This window comes from Schistocerca americana, chromosome 2 (genome assembly GCF_021461395.2).
Source record: "Schistocerca americana isolate TAMUIC-IGC-003095 chromosome 2, iqSchAmer2.1, whole genome shotgun sequence".
Taxonomy (NCBI): Eukaryota; Metazoa; Arthropoda; class Insecta; order Orthoptera; family Acrididae; genus Schistocerca; species Schistocerca americana.
The window spans coordinates 930,705,532-930,727,516 of NC_060120.1; the positions used below are offsets into that span (position 1 = coordinate 930,705,532).

The 21,985-nt window shown below is 43.4% G+C and overlaps 1 protein-coding gene and 1 pseudogene across 1 annotated transcript in view; both read left to right on the forward strand.

The window, feature by feature from the left end:
• The window catches only part of LOC124594555 (hemoglobin subunit beta-like), a 95,851-nt gene extending 74,439 nt beyond the window's left edge, over positions 1-21,412 (forward strand). Inside the window, exons 3-4 of the mRNA XM_047132927.1 lie at positions 3,192-3,409; positions 21,376-21,412. Of these exons, the coding sequence (XP_046988883.1) occupies positions 3,192-3,409; positions 21,376-21,412 (255 nt within the window). The remainder of the gene's footprint in view (positions 1-3,191; positions 3,410-21,375) is intronic.
• LOC124597262 lies at positions 20,880-20,997 on the forward strand (annotated as a pseudogene).
• Positions 21,413-21,985: the final 573 nt, after the last annotated feature.

The following is a 21,985-nucleotide window of genomic DNA, read 5'->3' on the forward strand; positions in this document are numbered from 1 at the left end:
AAGACGCTGACGCTATATGTGCATAGATCTATTTAGACGATGAGTCAAGAATCTCACACATTCACGTCTCATTTATTTCTCTGTGTCCGTCCTACTAGTCTTGAACCCCCTATTGATGTTGGTCGCATAAATTATAAGTTAAAACACATTCGTGACTTCTATATTGCGGTGAGCTATTTAGGGGCTGACATTATATGGAGACCTGTCCTCACCATGAAATTTCTAAAGACTCGTTGCGAACCAGTCTCTTGCCCGAACCTCGTTGAAAGAGAATAACCGCAAACAACCTGGACAACAAAAAATGGTTCAAATGGCTCTAAGCGCTATGGGACTTAACAGCTCAGGTCATCAGTCCCCTAAACTTAGAACTATTTAAATCTAACTAACCTAAGGACATCACACACATCCATGCCCGAGGAAGGATTCGAACCTGCGACCGTGTCAGCAGCGTGATTCCGGACTGAAGCGCCTAGAACCGCTCCGCCACAGCACCTGGACGACAGTTTGGTTCAATATCGGTCTTCCGATTTTGTCGATGGACATAGCGTCCACGTGATATAAGGTAATAAATAACTTGACTCTAACGAACGAGCGACTTTTCCGTTTTGGGCTTAGTGACACGGATTTATGTAGTCGTTGTACGTTTCCCGATACTATACGACATCGCTTTACTTGTGGAGTTCATATGGCAAACTGCTCTTGGGTCAGGACACGATTGGTCTTCCTTATTCGATCTTCTGGGACTGCATACACCACCGACATCATATTGCGCCCAGATTCTTCTTTCTTTCCAATCTCGAAAACCCATACCGTTATATGGTTGTTGGGACACTTCGTTCATTATGTTGTAGAAGGCGAGGCGGAAGATCACACGAACTTCATGCAGTACATGATCACTGCCTATTGGACATGAATGCGAATGCCTCGTTATCAAGACCTCTTTGCCAACATGTTGAATCTTTTTTTCCGTTGGCAAGGTGTTGATTAATTTAATTTTTCTTTGTTAAGTATGTTCCCGTCTGATTTGCTTCGGCTTGTCCTCTCCTGGTTTCCCTGTCCATTTTGTTTTGTGTTTTGACTCATCGTAGCTCCAGTTCTATTGTAAACTGTGTATAGATGAAGTACAGGTACACATGAACGTATACAATCCTTGCAATCGACGTGGATTTTCTTAGTTTGCTATTTCTAATGTAATATTGTTTCGTTTTCCTTCTACTTTTAGATTCTATTACAAACTATAAAAAATATAAAAACACAAAATTAAAAAATTAAACAATTACTAAGAAAACCATATAAAAATAAATGTTTGCTATATACACTACTGGCCATTAAAATTGCTACACCACGAAGACGACGTGCTACAGTCGCGAAATTTAACCGACGGGAAGAAGATGCTGTGATATGCAAACGATTAGCTTTTCAGAGCATTCACATAAGGTTGGCGCCGGTGGCGACACCTACAACGTGCTGACATGAGGAAAGTTTCCAACCGATTTCTCATACACAAACAGCAGTTGACCGACGCTGCCTGGTGAAACGCTGCTGTAATGCTTCGTCTAAGGAGGAGAAATGCGTACCATCACGTTTCCGACTTTGATAAAGGTCGGATTGTAGCCTATCGGGATTACGGTTTATCGTATCGCGACACTGCTGCACGCGTTGGTCGAGATCCAATGACTGTTAGCAGAATATGGAATCGGTGGGTTCAGGAGGGTAATACGGAACGCCGTGCTGGATCCCAACAGCCTCGTATCTCTAGCAGTCGAGATGACAAGCGTCTTATCCGCGTGGCTGTAACGGATCGTGCAGCCACGTCTCGATCCCTCAGTCAACAGATGGGGACGTTTGCAAGACAACAACCATCTGCACGAACAGTTCGACGACGTTTGCAGCAGCAGGGACTATCAGCTCGCAGACCATGGCTGCTGTTACCCTTGGCGCTGCTCAACAGACAGGAGTGCCTGTGATGGTGTACTCAACGACGAACCTGAGTGCACGAATGGCAAAACGTCATTTTTTCGGATGGATCCAGGTTCTGTTTACAGCATCACGATGGTCGCAGCCGTGTTTTGCGACATCGCGGTGAAGGCACATTGGAAGCGTGTATTCGTCATCGCCATACTGGCGTATCACCCGGCGTGATGGTATGGGGTGCCATTTGTTACACGTCTCGGTCACCTCTTGTCCGCATTGACGGCACTTTGAACAGTGGACGTTACATTTCAGATGTGTTACGACCCGTGGCTCTACCCTTCATTCGATCCCTGCGAAACCCTACATTTCAGCATGATAATACACGACCTCATGTTGCAGGTCCTGTACGGGCCTTTCTGGATACAGAAAATGTACGACTGCTGCTCTGGCCAGTGCATTCTCCAGATCTCTCACCAACTGAAAACGTCTGGTCAATGGTGGCGGAGCAACTGGCTCGTCACAATACGCCAGTCACTACTCTTGATGAACTGTGATATCGTGTTGAAGCTGCATGGGCAGCTGTACCTGTACACGCAATCCAAGCTCTGTTTGACTCAATGCCCAGGCATATCAAGGCCGTTATTACGGCCAGAGGTGGTTGTTCTGAGTACTGATTTCTCTGGATCTATGCATTCAAATTGCGTGAAAATGTAATCACATGTCAATTCTTTAACACATTTGTCCAATGAATACCAGTTTATCGTCTGCATTTCTTCTTGGTGTAGCAATTTTAATGGCCAGTAGTATATCATGTGAGCATGGTGGTGGTTTGTCGGCTACGTCCTCAGTCTTTTTCCCTTTATCCTTTTTTTGTTATTCTGTTATTACAATTAATTTTTTCTCCGTTTTGCAGTTATTTTAGATGATGATTTGACTATGGTGTACTGAAGTGTCATGATGGTACCAAGTGATTCTGATAATAAAAATAAAAAAATGGTAGGCGACTGCTTGCAATAACCGGGAGATTGGGGTTCGAGTCCCCTTCCGGCACGAATTTTCATTGTCTTCATTCCATTATACAACGCTTTTATTTTCATATTCGGAACTACGAATGCACGTTATGTATTTCATGCATTACGCGCACCCCTGCTTTTCCGAAGGAACTTTGCATCGCGCAAACACAGGCACTGCAATAAAGTATGAGATCTACTCTTACGAGAGACGCTTTTGCACAGTCCGTTGCCTACTGTTAAATTTACGCGTTCCCGTGTCCTCAGAACTTCCGTGACGAACTGATCGACTACTTCAAGTCCGAGTTCCCGTCCCAGATGACGCCGCTGTGTGTCGGCGCCTGGCACACGCTGCTCACCCGGGCGTTCACCGAGATCTGCCTGCGCATCGACGAATACCACCGCACTGCTCCGCGCGAGGGCACCCACAAGCGGCAGGCAGAGGAGGACGCCCAAGATGGCGAATCCGCCGTCTCCTGCAAGAGGTTGGTAGCTCCACTTCGGCCGATTACGATACACCCCGTACAGTATGGTCCCTTCGTCCGCTCGCACAGTTTAACACACAGCACGACAATTTAGGAAACGAAGAGGTGAGTCGGATACGAATCGAATCCACGTGGCAGAATGTTGTACATTGATCTCTTACATCGGTTAACCTAATTGAACCGTGATTTATTTTCAAAGAATATTCTTAAAAATTTATTTTATATACTAGCGATTCATCAAGAACATTAACACATTTAATCATACTATGTATGCATGGGAGTAGATGCCAGGGAGTAACTGATGAAATCATAACCAAATTCCTTTTAACAAATGGGAATTTTATTCAATTTAATAGTGCCTAAAGCATTTTTTAAAAGAAACAGATTTAAAATTATAATCAGAAAGCACCCTCTAAATATCAAGTTACAATTTATTCAGAGGCAGAAGGAAACAAGTTTTGACTGTATGAGCTTTCGGGCAGAGAACCTTGCCGCTCCCTTTTGACACGGCCGTACTTACGACCGCTCACAACAGCCTCTGAAAGACTACACTGGTGCAAATCTGCAACACACCAGATTACTTTAAACTAAGAGTTTTAACAATTTACACAAGCACACACACTATGCACCCCCCGTAGGAGGGATGGAAATGGTAAAAAATACTAACAATTAAAATATTAACCTTGCCACCGAAGGTGCAACTTGATTTTAACTTCTAAGAAAAGTCTTACGGTGAAAGGGTGGCAAATTTATATACTGAAATGATCATTTAAATAAACGTCCATGAAATGCAATCTTATATAAAATTCTACAAGGTTGGCCAAACAATAGTTAAGATGCTCTACGGTACACAGATACCGCCTCTCAAGATCAAAGGCAATAATATCAAAGTTTCCAAAGATCAAAACATATTTCAGGTACTAGGCCATTACACTGCAAGCAATAAATTCGCTATCACACCGAATCCGACAAACATGACTGAGGCAGTTACTAACGTACGGTAGATTGATTGGGAGATTACCGAACAACCCGAACCGCGGGTTGCTCTAACAGCCCCTACTTCACAAGGGAAAAACTGACCACCCAATTTATAAACAACCACCTTCCCGCGGGTGGGCAAACGCAGAAGAATGATGGGACGACCCCAAAGCAAAATGGCTGGATACCTCACCAATAAAACAAGTAGAATTTAACAAGAGTAAATCAAACAACATATCACCAATCACTTAACTTCCAATAAACTGCGATTTCTGGAGAATACCTGGCGCAGCACCCCCAAATCTCTCCCCCGAACCGTCCGCTGCCAGCCGCTTCAACGGACGCAGGAAGTCGCGCCGACCTCCCGTTTCACGGCGTCGCAGCTCGCACCGGCCAGACTGATGTCATGGGTTGACTCCTGTTGCTCTCGTGCCGGCCGAGAAGTCACTATCCCTCGCTATACGCTGCGGCCCACTGGACTCACGTGGCGACCTCACATGCGCCGACACTCAAGGCGGACAAGTCATCTTGTGTCTCAGTGCGCCACCGACCAACCGATCGATCCAACCGCCAATGACCATTGCCTGAGCAAACTCGAGCAGACTGGCGGTCTAACGCGTGGACTCAGATGCAGGAACTAAGCCCATTCGCTGAGTTCTCTCACTGGCGGAGTGGAAAGACTCTCATTGTGCCGGCTTTAAAGGTTGATCCGAACGACAGACATACTAGCACCCCGAACGACAGCCAGCCACTAACTGCCTAACAAATGCGGACGAGAGACAGACTATCAAGCTGGGGACGAGAGACTGACCGACTGACGAGCTCATAGCGCCCCTTAAATGCACCTGAACAGGCAACCATTCCCCTTTCCCACCAGAGGGAGAAACCAAAGCTGCGATTTCCACAGCGGCGCCACCACCAGAAACGGAGTGCGACTGCTTCACACTATGCGCTGCGGCGCGCTCTTCAAAACAGCAATTTTTACCACGGCTCTCCAAATATGGATCTTAAGTTATTTTCCACGCTCGTTTAAGCAAATTTTCTACTGGTTCTTGATCTCCAACTCAGAAAATACTGTATACAAACCTAAATTCATTTGTATATTCACACTACTGGGAAAAAATTGGTACACCCTTTGAGTGGTTTCCAATTCCCTCAAGATTTATTGTTGCAAAAGTGAATGTGGAGTATATGAATTTATTACAATAAGAAATCAGCAGCACGTACAAAGTATCGACCCATGCTGGAACACCCAATTAGTACGTGGTGTAGCCTCCACGGGCGGCAGTGCAGGCGTTGACTGTGGCATCCAGTTGATCGTACATTTAGTGGTGGTGGTGGTTAGTGTTTAACGTCCCGTCGACAACGAGGTCATTAGAGACGGAGCGCAAGCTCGGGTTAGGGAAGGATTGGGAAGGAAATCGGCCGTGCCCTTTCAAAGGAACCATCCCGGCATTTGCCTGAAACGATTTAGTGAAATCACGGAAAACCTAAATCAGGATGGCCGGAGACGGGATTGAACCGTCGTCCTCCCGAATGCGTGTCCAGTGTGCTAACCACTGCGCCACCTCGCTCGGTGTACATTTAGTGAATACTGTCGTAGAATACGTTATGCCACACGTTCTGGGCCTGTTCACATAGCTCTGTAGGAGTTGTTGGCTGACAAGTTGCACGAGTCACTTCTCGTCCGAAACTTCCTCGCAGATTAAAACTGTGTGCCAGACCGAGACTCGAACTCGAGACCTTTGCCTTTCGCGGGAAAGTGCTCTACCAACTGAACTACCCAAGCAAGACTCGCGCCACGTCCTCACACCATTACTTCTGCCAGTACCTCGTCTCCTACCTTCCAAACTTTACAGAAGCTCTCCTGCGAACCTTGCAAGAGGCATGGCTTTGCCACAGCCTGGGGGATGTTTCCAGAATGAGATTTTCACTCTGCAGCAGAGTGTGCGCTGGTATGAAACTTCCTGGCACATTAAAACTGTGTGCCGGACCGAGACTTCAACTCTCATTCTGGAAACATCCCCCAGGCTGAGGCAAAGCCATGTCTCCGCAGTATCCTTTCTTTCACTAGTGCTAGTTCTGCAAGGTTCGCAGGGAGCTTCTGTAAAGTTTGGAAGGTAGGAGACGAGGTACTGGCAGAAGTAAAGCTGTGAGGACGGGGCGTGATTCGTGCTTGGGTAGCTCAGTTGGTAGTGCACTTGCCCGCAAAAGGCAAAGGTCCCGAGTCCGTGTCTCGGTCCGGCACACAGTTTTAATCTGCCAGGAGGTTTAATATCAGCCCACACTCCACTGCATAGTGAAAATCTCATTCTGGCACTTCTAGTCCCATCATATCGCTCATATTCTCGTTTGGAGACAAAGTCTGGAAATCGTCCTGGCCAGTGAAGTTGCTGCATTTCTTGCACAGAACCTTGAGTTTCATGGGTAGTGTATGAGCAAGCATTATCCTGTAGGAACAATACACCATTTTCTCGCTGCAAGAACAGCAAAAGAATACTAACAACACTCTGCAGGGACCAAATGATGGTTAGTGTCCCATCTAGAAACACCAAACGTGAACGAGAGTTGTAGCTTACCGCATCCGAAACCGTAAGGCCTGGTATGAGGCCAGTGTGTCTTGGACGAATGCACTGTATGAGACAGCAGTCATCAGGTCTACGTCGTACGCGCAAACGACCATCACTTGCGAACAGGCAAAATCTGCTTTCATCGCTGAAGACCGCAGCGCGCCATTCCATCTTCCAAGTGATCCTCCGACGGCACCAGTCGAGCCGTGCACGTCGATGCTAAGGCATGAGTGGAAGATGGGCGAGATGTGTGCGTGCCAGTAGTCCCACTGGTTCGCAACAGTTCGTGTTGACGCGTCTGGACTCACAAGCTCTCTTATCGTTGCTGTGGTGGCTCTACGATCTGCCATTGCTGGTTTTACAATACGACGATTCTGGCGGGCGTCTGTGCTGCGTGGACGTCCAGAACCTCGTCTGTGGGTGTGAGAATGTTCACGTGACCACTGATACGAGCATCTTTGCACAACTGACACAACGCATCTAACTTGTGTGGCTTTTCTTCGAAAGGACCATCGCATCACTCGGAATGCCACAATTTGAGCCCTTTTAAATTCGCTCAGTTGACTGTAGGAAGTATGAGTGAGTTTCTGTGGCATGGTTGCCTGTTTACGTCACGTGTTTGCACCATACTGAGCCTTCTGGCTATGAGCATTCCTTATTCAACAGTAGACAGCGATAGCGCTCTGGTAGCTATGCCACTACACTACCCGTTGGCGGACGACAGTGAAACAATTATCTGTAAATCCACTATCCTTCAGGTGGAAATTGTCTTCATCGGATCAAAATCGACGTCCTGTTTCCAGGGGTACTGATTTTTTTTCCAGCAGAGTATTTAGTGTACATCAACATCTCTATAATTAATGTTTACCATTTTCTCAAATTACAAACTAATATCTACGCCACGAATATAATCTATTGATCCTTCCGTCATCACGAGAAGCTCTGTTGGATCGCCTGCGGAAGCTCGCACTGGACATTCTTGAAGTACATCACCAGAGAGTGTTGTAACTTGCTAAATTTTTTAGACTTTCGCCTCTAGGCAAGCCAGTAATAGAAGTTAAGTGTATTTTCTTACCCATTTTTAAATGATGCCATTCATTTTTTGTGCACTGCAGTCTTTTTTTGAAATTACAAATATAACTCAGGAAAATTAAGGTTTTTTTTACTAATGTTAGAATTTGTTCCAAGGTGCAACGTGCTCCTGTTGCAGAGCATGTTCTACACCACGACAACTGTGACCGCAGTGCCTGTTTCACTGCACATACCATCTGGATCCTCCCTCCTCAGTTTCTCAGAACTCCGCAGGTGGGAACTGACATTGCAACGTGTGTTTGGTGCTCACTACCCACCTGGTCTAAATTTAGGTTAACTTCTTAGGTCTCAGCATTTCTTTTCGGTAATTATTTCTTTTCTTTACCCTCTTTTACGTTTCTATAGCTTTTTTCCCCCTACCTGTCCATTTTTCCCTGTCACCCTCGCTATCTACCATATATAACTCACTTAGCTTTCCGCTCTTATTCACTCTTGCATGATTTTTTCTGTGATTGCTGTCTTGATTATTACCCTGTCTTCCACCTTCAAGTTCCCAGGTTTTCAAGTCTCATCTGGTGCAGAAATCAACAATCAGTCTTTTGTTCTCATACTCTCCAGTAAGTCTGCCGTGACCTCGGGTTCAAGGTGACTTTTCCGCAACTCTCCCCATTTTATAAACCTTCCCAGACCTTTCTCATCACCCCTCTTCCTTCCTCTTCAAACCTTCTGCCAGAAGGAGCCACTTGGTTAGAAAACTTCAACATTTCCATATCCTTCATACACTCTAAGACAAAAATAACGATGCTCCATGAAGGAATTATCCGAATGGGAAAGAAATCGACATATGTGATGTACATGTACCGACAAACAATTCATTACAATTTCAGAAGAATTGGAGCAATTCAGTAACGGGTTGGTCCACCTCTGGTCCTTATGCAAGCAGTTATTCGGCTCGCCATTGATTGATAGCCTTATTGGATGCCCTCTTGGGGGATATCGTGCCACATTCTGCCCAATTGGCGCCTTAGATCATCAAAATCCCGAGATGGGTGAAGGGCCCTACCCATAACGCTCCGAAAGTTCTGAACTGGGGAGAGATCTGTTGACCTTGCTGGCCAAGTGAGGATTTGGCAAGCACGAAGGTAAGCAGTAAAAGCTCTCGCTGCGTGTGGGCGGGCATTATCTTCTTGAAATATAAGCCCAAGGTGGCTTGCCATGAAGTGCAAGAAAATAGTGCGTAGAATATTGTGGCCGTACCGCCTTGCTGTAAGGGGGCCGCGGACGACAACCAAAGGGATCCTGCTATGAAATAGCAATCCAAATCATTTCTCATGGTTGTTGGGTCATACGGCACGTGACAGTCAGTTTGGGATACCACCGCTGTCCGGGCCCTATCGAGACACGTCTTTGGCGTTGACTGGAGAAGAATTGTCTTCAATGATGAGTCCCACTTCGAACTGAGCACCGATGACCAGTGAAGACGTTTCTGGAGACATTCTGGACAAATGGATAGAGCATCGTTTTTTTGTACTAAAGTATTTTCTTGTTCCGTCTTTAAACGATGGCATTCGCTTTCTGTACTTTGCAATCTTTTTCTGAAATTACAAAAATTACTCAGCAAAATTAAGGTTTTTCCAGGTGTAAAAACTTGTTCCGAGGTACAACCTGGTCATGAAGTTAAGAGCAAATATTCGATTGAAATTTGAAAACCTTCAGTTGTGATAATCTTATCTGTACTGTATTTAACAGTCTGTTACATAGTTATTCAACTGCAAACTAACAGTCAATAAGTGAAATCAAATTAAGCTGAAGTATTATTAAAAACCACTTACAAGTTAAATACATTTTGAAGTTTAACATATTGGAAATTAACACAACCTTCCGCCTTTAAGATAAGTTCAATTGTTAAGTCATTAAAGATAATCATTTTATTTGCAGGTATCATATGTTCCATGGCAAAAACCCTTCTTCTGTTTCAAGGTATTAGACGAGGAACGAGCACACATATTCTGTAAACAGTTCTAAATACATATGTATAGCATTCTACTCACTATAACATTCTGTACCTGAAGAATTAACAAAAACAACCAAATAGCTATATTATGCTATACAGGGTGAGTCACTAACTATTGTCCCCTAGAATAGCTCCGAAAGTATGATAGTAGCTGAAAAGTTTGTGGGACTAATGTTGAATGTGGCAACGGGGGCCAAAATATGAATTTGGTATTTTGTTCCTAGGTGTGGTCGCTTCAGAGATATGAAGGTCAGCTTTGTTTTTTTTTTTAATGGGATGCTACAGTTTGGTACTTATTTTCTTATAGAGGCTATCGAGATCTGCAACAGTAAGGTCACAACGGTGGCATGGATGTCCATTTACAGAAGGTGTTCGAAGTGATGACCATTTGTATCAATGCGGTGCTGCAATCTTCTTATCATGGCTTGAGTGGTATTCCTTATCACATCGGCACTTATCGGATCACATGCTCTGACAATTCTCTCTCGTATATCGTTAAAATAGTAAATATTCGCCGAATACGGCGTATCTATCTAACGTGCCATTGGCATGTAAACGCCATTCGACGGTTGCGCAGTACAGCACTAATAAGAACGGTAAGACTAGTATCGTCGAATCAAGTGGATGTGAATGATGTATTCCTTCGAAGAACAAATCGATATGCTTCTCATTTATGGAGAATGCCTACGAAATTCAGTGAGAGCCAGAGACTTATACGCTGAAAGATATCCTCAACGTACTGACCCTACAAATCGTACGTTTAAATATGTGTATGATAAATTGAGAACAACTGGATCTTTAACGCATCGGAAACATATACAGCAAAGGAAAGTTACTAACGAGGAAACGGAAATTGCTACTCTTGCCACTGTGGTTCGAGATCCTTGTGTTAATTCGCATCAAATCCCAAGGGAATCTGGCATCAGCCAGAGTAGTGTTGTTCGTGTTTCGCATCGCTATAAGTATCATCCTTACCATATCAGTCTCCACCAAGAATTAACTGGTATGGATTGAATTCTGCCGAAGGGCTCAACTTCAGATTCAGAGGGATGATACATTTATTAATTTGATTTTATTTACTGGAAATGTTAATTCGTATAACATGCATTATTGGACCTCCAAGTTGTGGTTTCGGGTCGAGGTAGAAATGCGAATACTTTAACGTGATAAATCGGTGGATAGTTTCACTATTTGTCGGAACTAAAAGATTAGAGTCTTAACTTCATTGAATTCGATACATTAAGTGTTGATTTCACCATAAAGTTGAAGTGGAAATTCATTGACTTGTATGTATGTCACCTGTCGGCGTTTAGAAATCCTATGACGGTGACCAATGTTAAGTATGCACCACAACAGTTCTGAGACATGACGAGAAACTCGACCAGCTGTGGTCAGATAGGCGTCGCTGTCCTACTCGCTAAAGTTGTTCTAAACACAGCACAAGCAGAGTTAAATTTAGGACAAAGGGTATGGGTGCAGCGATAGCCTCCACTTTGCATGAGGCAGTTGAATAAACAGTATGCACATCACGTTGCTGTGCATGGAACTGTCACCAATGTGACTCCAGGTCGAGTTAAATGAACTGTAGTTACGAGAAATTGTATGCAGGAATTCTCCACACACCTCTGAGTGAGTGCCTTTCATTCCCAGCGTAGTGTTAGAGATATAAAGCGGAAAGAACGAAACTTAGAGTTAGGAGAAACAGTGACCACACACCTCTGAGTGAACAGTATTTGAGGAAAACATGACAAGCAGGGTTGGACCTGCACAGACCTCCTATGTCTCAGTCCTCATTGTGCTGGTATTCTGGAACTTGGACCCTGACGTCATAGAGCCTGCCTCAGTATTCATAGTCTTTGATTTTGTCCCCTAGTATTCCAGATTGGTCGCCTTGCATCGCCTTCTTGTATTCTGACATCATAGCAAGACTGTGACAGTATTCCAAGGGTTGTGTTGTGACATCATAGAGTCTTTCCCAGTATTCCAAGTCATCCATTTTGTGATTGTGATGGCCATATTTTATCCAGGTCAGCCATCTTGCATTGCTATATTGTGTTCTGACACCGTAGCAAGACTGTACCAGTATTTAAAGCCTTGGGTTGTGATTTCGTACTAAGACTGAACTAGAATTCCACTTCAGTTATGTTTTGTCCAGGTTGGGCATATTTTGTCCAGGTCTACCATCTTGTATTCTCATGTCACAGCAAGACTGTGCCACAATTCTAAGTCTTGGACAGTGACATCACAGGGCTTATCATAGTATTCGAAGTCAGCCATCCTGTGTCAACTATATTTTATCCATGTTGGCCATCTTGCATCGCCATGTTGTATTCTGACGTCACAGGAAGACTGTTCCAGTATTACAAGTCTTAGGTCTTAGGGTGTGATGTCATAGGAAGACTGTGCTAAAACTGCAGGTCGGCCATCTTGCATCGCCATCTTCCCAGTATTCCGAGTCAACCAGCATGACAGTGCAGTATCTTGAATTTCCTACCAATTCTTACTGATGACAACAGCCCTGCATCCACATTAGGGCAAATGGACTATTTTTTTTTAATTCCTGCAAAAATAATCAATTTAGTGCCAAAATTTGACTTTCCCACATTTTATACATGGATCAACTGGCCTTTGTCAGAGGGAAGGGCAGGCGAAAGCTCATGATTCATCAACAATGTCACCGAATACGTCATCGATGGAGTCTCTGGGCCCATCCTACCTACTGGTTTGGCCGCTGGATGTCATTGCCCGAAAACAATTTGCAACGGCGTAAGACAAAGCTAAAAAATGTAATCTTAGACTGTGTCTGAATACAACTAAACTGAATACATAAAATGCAATTAAAAGCTAGCCAGAGTCATAACGTGTGTGAAAAGGGAAATACCAGTTTAAACTCTGAAGGATTGATGCCATATGCAGTACAAAAAAGTTAGACAGCAGTTTGTTAAACAATCGAAAAGTCACGGATACCAAAAACAGATCCGAGGAACCACTGATGGTTACAAATATTTCTGTATTTAGATCAATCTGACGAGGATCAAATGATCGAAACCGATTAATGAATAAACAATTGCTGTATCTACTATCAGTGAGTGTTGTGGTATTTACAAAAACATAATTACATTGGATCGCTGTAATCTTCACAGTGCCTATGTCACCCCTCATGTATCAAGATGTATCAGTTATAAGATGCTTAGTAAGGCTGAGCTAAGTATCAGCAAGTCTTGAGTGAATGCTATACATCTACGCTGGGGAGCAACAGTGCACAAAACAGCAAACCAGTCCCACAACTGAAGTATGGAGTGTCAATATAGACGATGCTCCCGATGTGTCACAGAGTTCCTGGAGAAAGATATTTCGAGTTTTGATTTCGGCAGTTGTTCTTAATATACGTTGTTTATAATAGCGTTCAAGCGTGACCCCGAGATATTTACGGTTTTTGTTACGCCTGAGTAGCCTTCTTTCAAAGTGGGCAGTGATCTCTTTGTTAACCAACTTGTTTGAGTGAAACACTGAGACTTTTGTCTTAGCAACACCAGGCTCCAAACTACGTTTTCGGAAATATTGATCAATAATTGATAAAATATTGGTCAATAGGGACTCGGCAATTTGCAGATCTCTGTGCCTCATTGCTAGTGCTCAATCGTCAATTTACCAAAACTTTTTTGATGGGTTTCGCGTGTTTATGATATGTAGGACCAGAACACGAAAGGAGCTACGACGGACTCTAGCGGCAACTCATAGTTTAGATTCCTGTGTGAAGTCATCTTATTGCCCATTAGTATTTGAAAACATCGGTTACTGAGCACTTCGTTGATGAGATTGTCAGTTTTCACCCTTGGGATGACTTGTGTAGCACACAAAACAGATTTACCCCGATTCACAGATAAGTATATGCGCTCGCGAACTTCCTCCCATATGGTAATTGAGCCACCTGACGATAAGAAGGACACCACACACCAAAGTTAAATCATATAAATTTCCCAAACCGTGAAAACACCGAACCAACTCCTTACAATAGGACAAACGCTAGGATAGAGGGCATGCAGTATGGTCTCTGTGGGACGGAACTGTCCTTTCATGGAGTTTAGGAGGAAACAAGTCTCCATGTGACATGGTAGCGTGTTACTGGTTAAAAACAGATTCAGTTATCATTGCGCTGTGACCTTTTGGTGGAAAGGTTTTCAGTACGTTGCGTCTTGTAGCTCTCAAATGTTCAAGAAAATACTTTTTAACTTTTTCACTCTTTTATTCAAACCCTTTTGCAAATTACGTTATATTACGATACAGACAATTTATACACTGATATCGTTCTTCTTATAAATATATTTTGCAAATTCTGGCTTGTGTGAGACACGATTTCCTGTTGTTCTATTTTTCCTTGCACCCATACATGTATTGGTGGCGACTCACGTACAGCAGTGGGTGTCATTGCATTATAATCCAAAACAATAACTAATTGTCATATGAACAGTTTCAACATAAGAAGTAGCTATACCATAACAGCACATTTGTTTGTTTGAGTTGCTGTCTGTCATGAACAACAAAATGAGCAGTCAAAGGTGTATGTTTTGTTAGTATAATTTTTGTAAATATGATGACCACAATCTCAACGTGCATGCATTCTCATTCAACATATACTTACTTTTTCCTGCAGCATGCAGAGAAATCCACTGATGATCGAGTAATATCACGAAAACATATATGGGTAAAGAGATAAAAACAAGGTATTTACTTGATCAATCTGTATTTGCTCACGAGCGGCTGAATTAGAAATACCTAGTGTATTACAAACAGAGGACTGCTGTCGCTGTCTCTCACATTTTGTGTCACGTGGCTGGAGTGTCACCAGATGTTGTACTAATGTCGAGGTAACAGTCCAGTACAGGATGGGGAACACGTATGGGCAGATGGGAAGACATGGGTCACGCCATCTACAACGTCGTCAAAGAAAGTGGATATTCACGGGCCACCGTGGTGAGGGAGTACGGTGAAACCTTCGACTCAGAGAAAACTGGCGTTGCCGATGCCTGGGCCATGACGGATTGATGGCAGGGCGTGGCGACGACTATGCTGCATTACAACAGAGGGTAAGCATACAGCAGTGCAGTGAATGAACTGCCAGTTCAATGTGGGGAAAGAACAATAGGCGAACAGCAATGCCATTCAGAACTATCTCCTCACTGTGAGATACGGAACCCACATGTATCTTTACTCAGCACAGACAGTTTATCAGGGGAGCCACATCTCCACCGTTGGTGTCTCGAAACAAGGAGTAGTGCTAAAGTGGGCTTAATCACTTAGAACACGACACCTGGGCACTACAAGGATGTACACGTAAGGGGCCATCCATTAATTATGTGATGTTTTCATTTTTTTTTATTGAACCCCCTCCTCCCTTCGTAAGATTTAGTGAGATGTGGTCAGCGCACTCTCCCCCCCCCCCCCCCCCCCCCCAATTCCGCCCTCAAGTGAGGTTCACCCCGTAGTCAGATACAAATAAGTAAAAATTTTAAACACTGATTAAAACGGTTTAATAAAACCACATTTTATTTATCAAGTGTATTAAACAGTGTTTTTAACACATTATTAAAAGCATTATTTTAAACATGCCCATTCCGAGTAATATTAGGATGGACAGGCAGAAAGGGACAGGCACACAAAGAGGTTCCACAACAATAGTACAGTACTGGCCATTAAAATCGCTACACCAAACAGAAATGCAGATGATAAACGGGTATTCATGGGCCAAATATATTATACTAGAACTGACATGTGATCAAATTTTCACGCAATTTTGGTGCGTAGATCCTGAGAAATCAGTACCCAGAACAACCACCTCTGGCCGTAATAACGGCCTTGATACGCCTGGACATTGAGTCAAACAGAGCTTGGATGGCGTGTACAGGTACAGCTGCCCATGCAGCTTCAACACGATACCACAGTTCATCAAGAGTAGTGAAAGGCGTATTGTGACGAGCCAGTTGCTCGGCCACCATTGACCAGACGTTTTCAATTGGTGAGAGATCTGGAGAATGCGCTGGCCAGGGCAGCAGTCGAACATTTTCTGTATCCAGAACCAGAAAGGCACGTACAGGACCTGCAGCATGCCGTCGTGCATTATCCTGCTGAAATGTAGGGTTTCGCAGGGATCGAATGAAGGGTAGTGCCACGAGTCGTAACACATCTGAAATGTAACGTACACTGTTCAAAGTGCCGTCAATGCGAACAAGAGGTGACCCAGACGTGTAACAAATGGCACCCCATACCATCACGCCGGGTGATACGCCAGTATGGCGATGACGAATACACGCTTCCAATGTGCCTTCACCGCGATGTCGCCACACACGGATGCGACCATCATGATGATGTAAACAGAACCTGGATTCATCCGAAAAATGACGCTTTGACATTCGTGCATCCAGATTCGTCGTTGAGTACATCATCGCAGGCGCTGTTGTCTGTGATGCAGCGTCAAGGGTAACCGCAGCCATGGTCTCCGAGCTGATAGTCCATGCTGCTGCAAACGTCGTCGAACTGTTCGTGCAGATGGTAGTTGTCTTGCAAACGTCCCCATCTGTTGACTCTGGGATCGAGACGTGGCTGCACGATCTATTACAGCCATGCGGATAAGATGCCTGTCATCTCGACTGCTAGTGATACGAGGCCATTGGGATCCAGTACGGCATTCCGTATTACCCTCCTGGACCCACCGATTCCATATTCTGGTAACAGTCATTGGACCTCGACCAATGCGAGCAGCAATGTCGCGATACGACAAACCGTAATCGCGATAGGCTACAATCCGATCTTTATCAAAGTCGGAAACGTGATGGTACGCATTTCTCCTCCTTTCACGGGGCATCACAACAACGTTTAACCAGGCAACGCCGGTCAACTGCTGTTTGTGTATGAGAAATCGGTTGGAAACTTTCCTCATGTCAACACGTTGTAGGTGTCGCCACTGGCGCCAACCTTGTGTGAATGCTCTGAAAAGCTAATCATTTGCATATCACAACATCTTCTTCCTGTCGGTTAAATTTCTCGTCTGTAGCACGTCATCTTCGTGGTGAAGCAATTTTAATGGCCAGTAGTGTATTAACTATTTTGATGGATCCCTAAAAAACTATCCTTTTGTTGGTATACAATATAGACAGTAAATGCCACTGAACCTTTACACAGTTTTTAAATAAAAAATAGCATTGTTTGTACCTTTCTTGGAACTGTACGATTAAGTAGCCTATCATTCTCTTGATCTATATATTCACTAAAAGAATTATTGTCGTTGAACATCGACTTAGCTTCCTACCACAAAAGATTTATTCCTGGTTCACACATGTGTTTCGATTCAACGGCATACCGATTAACAGACACATTGTAAATCTTTTCATACAAATCCAGGTTGAACACAATAATTTCGCCTTTGTATGCGTTGCAGAATGTCATGACTGACTCACTGACTAACATGCACTGATTTCGATCAGAGCGGCGGAGAACTCCCTGAATGATATCTAATAGTCCTGCGGAACCTGCTTCAAGTACAGGAATCCCAGGCATGTCCACATGTAAAGCACTCAGTTCAGTTCAGAGAGGCCATGAAGATTGATGATACAGCACCAGTATCATTAACGGCTTCAGCATACGGCGACTCGGTGGAGGGAAGGCCATCTGGAGAACCCCATAGGACACTGGCAGCTATTTACCGCGCGCACATAATTGCGCCATCTACAAATTGTAGGAAAGGACGTCCCTTGCTGCCGCTGCAAGCTCATGAGACTCTGCAATCTGGGCAATGGCTGCTAAAGAACGATAGGACGTGATCAACGCACTAGTTTGGGCCTCAGGGTCAGTCTCTGGCTGGAAAATCACATCTCGAATTAGCTAGTCTGCATAGGAAAAAGCACACTTTTGGAACGCTCAAAACGGCACTTGCACGACAGACCCTGAAAATCGGTGATATACACCGCATACAACTGCCTTGGCCGCTTGCGATGGCGTTTTTGCAGGAATGTCATTAGGCACAATATTCTGCTGCAAATTGCAAAAGACACAATTGCATAAAAGTTTGTGGCATGTGACATATGTGGAAATAGACATAAAACGAGTGAGGAGTCTGCCTGATGCTCTCACTATAGCGTAGAGAATGCAAGTGGCAAGTCAGTCTGATGGGTGGACTGTTGGTATAAAATCATTATTTTTGGGTATTAAATCAAAATAATTGACTATTAAATAATGCTCATAAAAGTAATAGGACATTAATTATGGTGATCAAAGTGACTGGTCATTAATAATAGTGATAAAACAGATGTATCATTAATTACACTAACTGAATGAAATAAAAGTGACAAGACCAAGTGGCTGACATGTAGAGAAGAATGGACCCCTTGTCCCAGGAGGATTCTGACAAAGGGCGACATTGACTTGTGACGTTGAACGAGGACAACTTCCTCAGTAGTTTGGCGCACAACCTGAAGATAAAGAGAACAACCGTGTCAAGACATTCACCCTTACACATCACTTTTGACCTTGCTGATAATATTCTGCTTGGTGTTAAGGGGAACAATAGGCCTTTTGTTTTCTTACCATCTCTGGCCCCATACTGATATTTAATGAAAATTTTTAAATTTTCTCAGTGTTTTGGCCCTGGCTGTGCATGTGACTGTTTGCTTAGATAACCTGTTCTCTACACGAAATGTTCAGTTCATGTTTCTCAGAGATTTCATCATTTCCAAGGAATAAATACGTCTTTCAACTTACATAAATGTTTTAAAATTAATTAAACATCGCACTGAGTATTACTCATCTTTCAAACCAATAATCACATCTCACTACTATAGTGAAATTAACCTCAGCCTACTAAGAGGAAAAAAGAGTTGCTGAAAACATTTTAAATATATTTTCGAATAAATTATACAAGAACTATGGCTTGAATTTTTCCTAGTCTATCATTAAAATTTTCAATCAGTTTCATAATAAACTACAAATAAAGATATGAACTGGACACAGGCATTCCGTTAGTCAGCAGTTCATACAGAACAGCAGCAAATCATACGGAACAACGACAGTGTTTTGTATAGTTCGTCTCATTTCTTCAATGGTGGTAATGGCGTCCCGACTCACCTTGGCGATCGTAGCAGTGTCGACTAGCTGTATCCACACAAGCAGACTTGACCTGGTACCTCTTTCCCAAGCACTTCGTACTGCGGCGTACCGTCGCAACACTTTTTCCTAGATCATTTTTAGAGCAAATTAATACATGCTTTATTCGCCACTTGTAAATTAATCTTGTCGCTCAGAAACTTCAAACTCGGCCGGCAGTTTTCTGGCTGACTTGTTTCCTTATGTATTAATTTCCGCCACTCTTATTACATATGACTACAACAACATGAAAGAATAACAGAAATAATTGTAGTAACAAGTAGTTAGCTCCCTTATATCCCGTTCACCACTGGGTTATCAGATGTATCTCTTCCACAGGCAAGAGGATCCTTAAAAGGTCCGTCATGTAACAAACGTGTGTTCATTTTTGCCTGTCATTTCGAGCTCGTTTGCAGAGGGATCCGCGAGGGCGGTCTCCTCAGATGCGGTTAGGATGGTAATGGGTTACAGGCCTCGATTGACCTCTACAGTTTAGGCGCGCATTTTTTTTCTTGTATGCGTCGGAAGCACAGAGCGGCTGAGCTTTTTTCGTCACTCTATACGTTGGCTTGGTGTGGTCCACACCTAGCCAGGGTAAATGCTGCTTCACTCCCACGACAGATTTTAGTGAGACTCGAAGAGACGTCATTCCAATTAGGCAGTTTTTTTAAGAAGTGAATTTTACATCAGTTGTAGCAGAGTCTCTGTGCACGTGTTGTTTACGCATTTATTACGATAGGAACGACGGAGTGCTTTACAGTCGCGGTTATGTCATCCAGTCAATGTTCGTATTTAACTTAAGACTGATTCGTGTATGATTTCTTGCCGGGATCACATTTTTTTCGTGAAGAGGGATGAAGGTATGTGAGATGGGCTTCTTCAAAGTCTTTTGGCAGTTCAAACGTTACGACTCAATTTTCTATCGGTCAAAATTTTTCCTTTGGTGAGCGCTATCGCTTCCATTAATTCTGGTCGCGCAATTTCTAGATTAAAGATGGTTTCTTCGTTGTCCATCCACACATGATGACAAAGAGTGTTTCACGGAGGTTCATGTCTCTCTGTAAGTTCCGTCACCGCTTTCTTGCTTTTACACTGAATTATCTTCGCATTCACTAACTTCTTAAAGATTCTGCTCATTTTGAGGGAACAAGGGGCGTGCTGTGGTAATATGTTAGACAAGATGAACTTCTTTGTCAAGGTCGCTAACAATAACCTTTATTCTCGTTAACTGATTTCGGAAATCAAATCTTACTATCTTCAGATCTGGAAAGCATTTATACAGTGTGGCTATAGCCTATATAAAACTATTGTAACTTACAGTATCAGGTACAATTTAATGGAAAAACCAGAAAACCAACATAGTTCAACAGAATGAATTGGCAGTACGTAACTGACTAGAAGTTCAATGCATCGGCATGTCAAAATTACGGCAACTACATAAACAGGTATTCACCACATACGTATGTCTTACGTCACTAACCACAGGGCAGACAGCTAGAGCCCGGGTGACGCTAGACCGGGAGATGGTGGCCTGTAAAAGACAGGCGTTGACAGTTGGGCCGACAGGTGCAGCTAGTGCAACATGTATTTCCTACTTAAAATCATTTATGTGATTACATTACAATGTGCCAGATAAAACGTGAACGAAAATAAATCTAAAACATGTTTACAAAATTATTTCCAATTAATAATTATGGCAGACTCTAAAAAATTATTCTTATAGCTTTAATTACGCATTATGGACAACGGCCTTGCCACAGTGGATACACCGGTTCCCGTGAGATCACCGAAGTTAAGAGCTGTCGGGCGTGATCGGCACTTGGATGGGTGACCATCCAGGCCGCCATGCGCTGTTGCCATTTTTCGGGGTGCACTCAGCCTCGTGATGCCAATTGAGGAGCTACTCGACCGAATAGTAGCGGCTTCGGTCAAGAATACCATCATAACGACCTGGAGAGCGGTGTGCTGACACCACGCCCCTCCTATCCGAATCCTCCACTGAGGATGACACAGCGGTCGGATGGTCCCGGTAGGTCACTCGTGGCCTGAAGACGGAGTGCTTTAATTACGCAATATACCTATCTAGAAGCTGTATTTATATTTGGTACAGCTACCGCAACTGATATACGATATATATACACAGGATTAACAACTTATAAGAACCACAGAGACAGGTGCAAAGCCATTAAAATATTATAAAAAGTTTTTTTATAATTTTAAAACTCTTAAAAATGCAGGGGTGAAAATTACAGTCTGGGCTTCTACAATGTCTAGCAGAGTAGGCCTTGGTTATGTCCAAAGTTATGGCAATGTACTTACATACTGTCCCTTTAAATCACGTTATCTCTCCCTTCAGATCACTACCCTTTAAATGACGTCCTTTTTAATCTAGTCCTTTTAATTCTAGAACCGACCCTGAATAACTATCACCGTGCACTTCGTATACCTATTTGAAGAGCAGAGAATAATAATTTTCATTTGACTTGGCTTGAAGTTTTCAATAGCTTTGTTTGCCATCAGTCTCTGTGCGATGCCAGGAGGGATTGGCCAATAATTGAATTTTTAATACTGGCAAGAAGTCGGATACGCTCTAGGCGGCGAGAAATGCGTATTACTATGGTTCATAAGTTATTAGCGTTTTTGTTTCGCATGTTGATATTCCGGTTGCTACGGGTTTATTTATCAACTGTCATTTTTTATTTGTAGTTCCGTGTTGCTATCTGAGTTTACATATTGTCGTTTGTAGCGAGTGGAGTTCTGGACGCTAGAAAGTGGGGCGCTATGTAGAGAAATCGGAACATTTCCGACATATTCTTCTCGTTAAGTTCATTAGAGGGTTGATAGAAG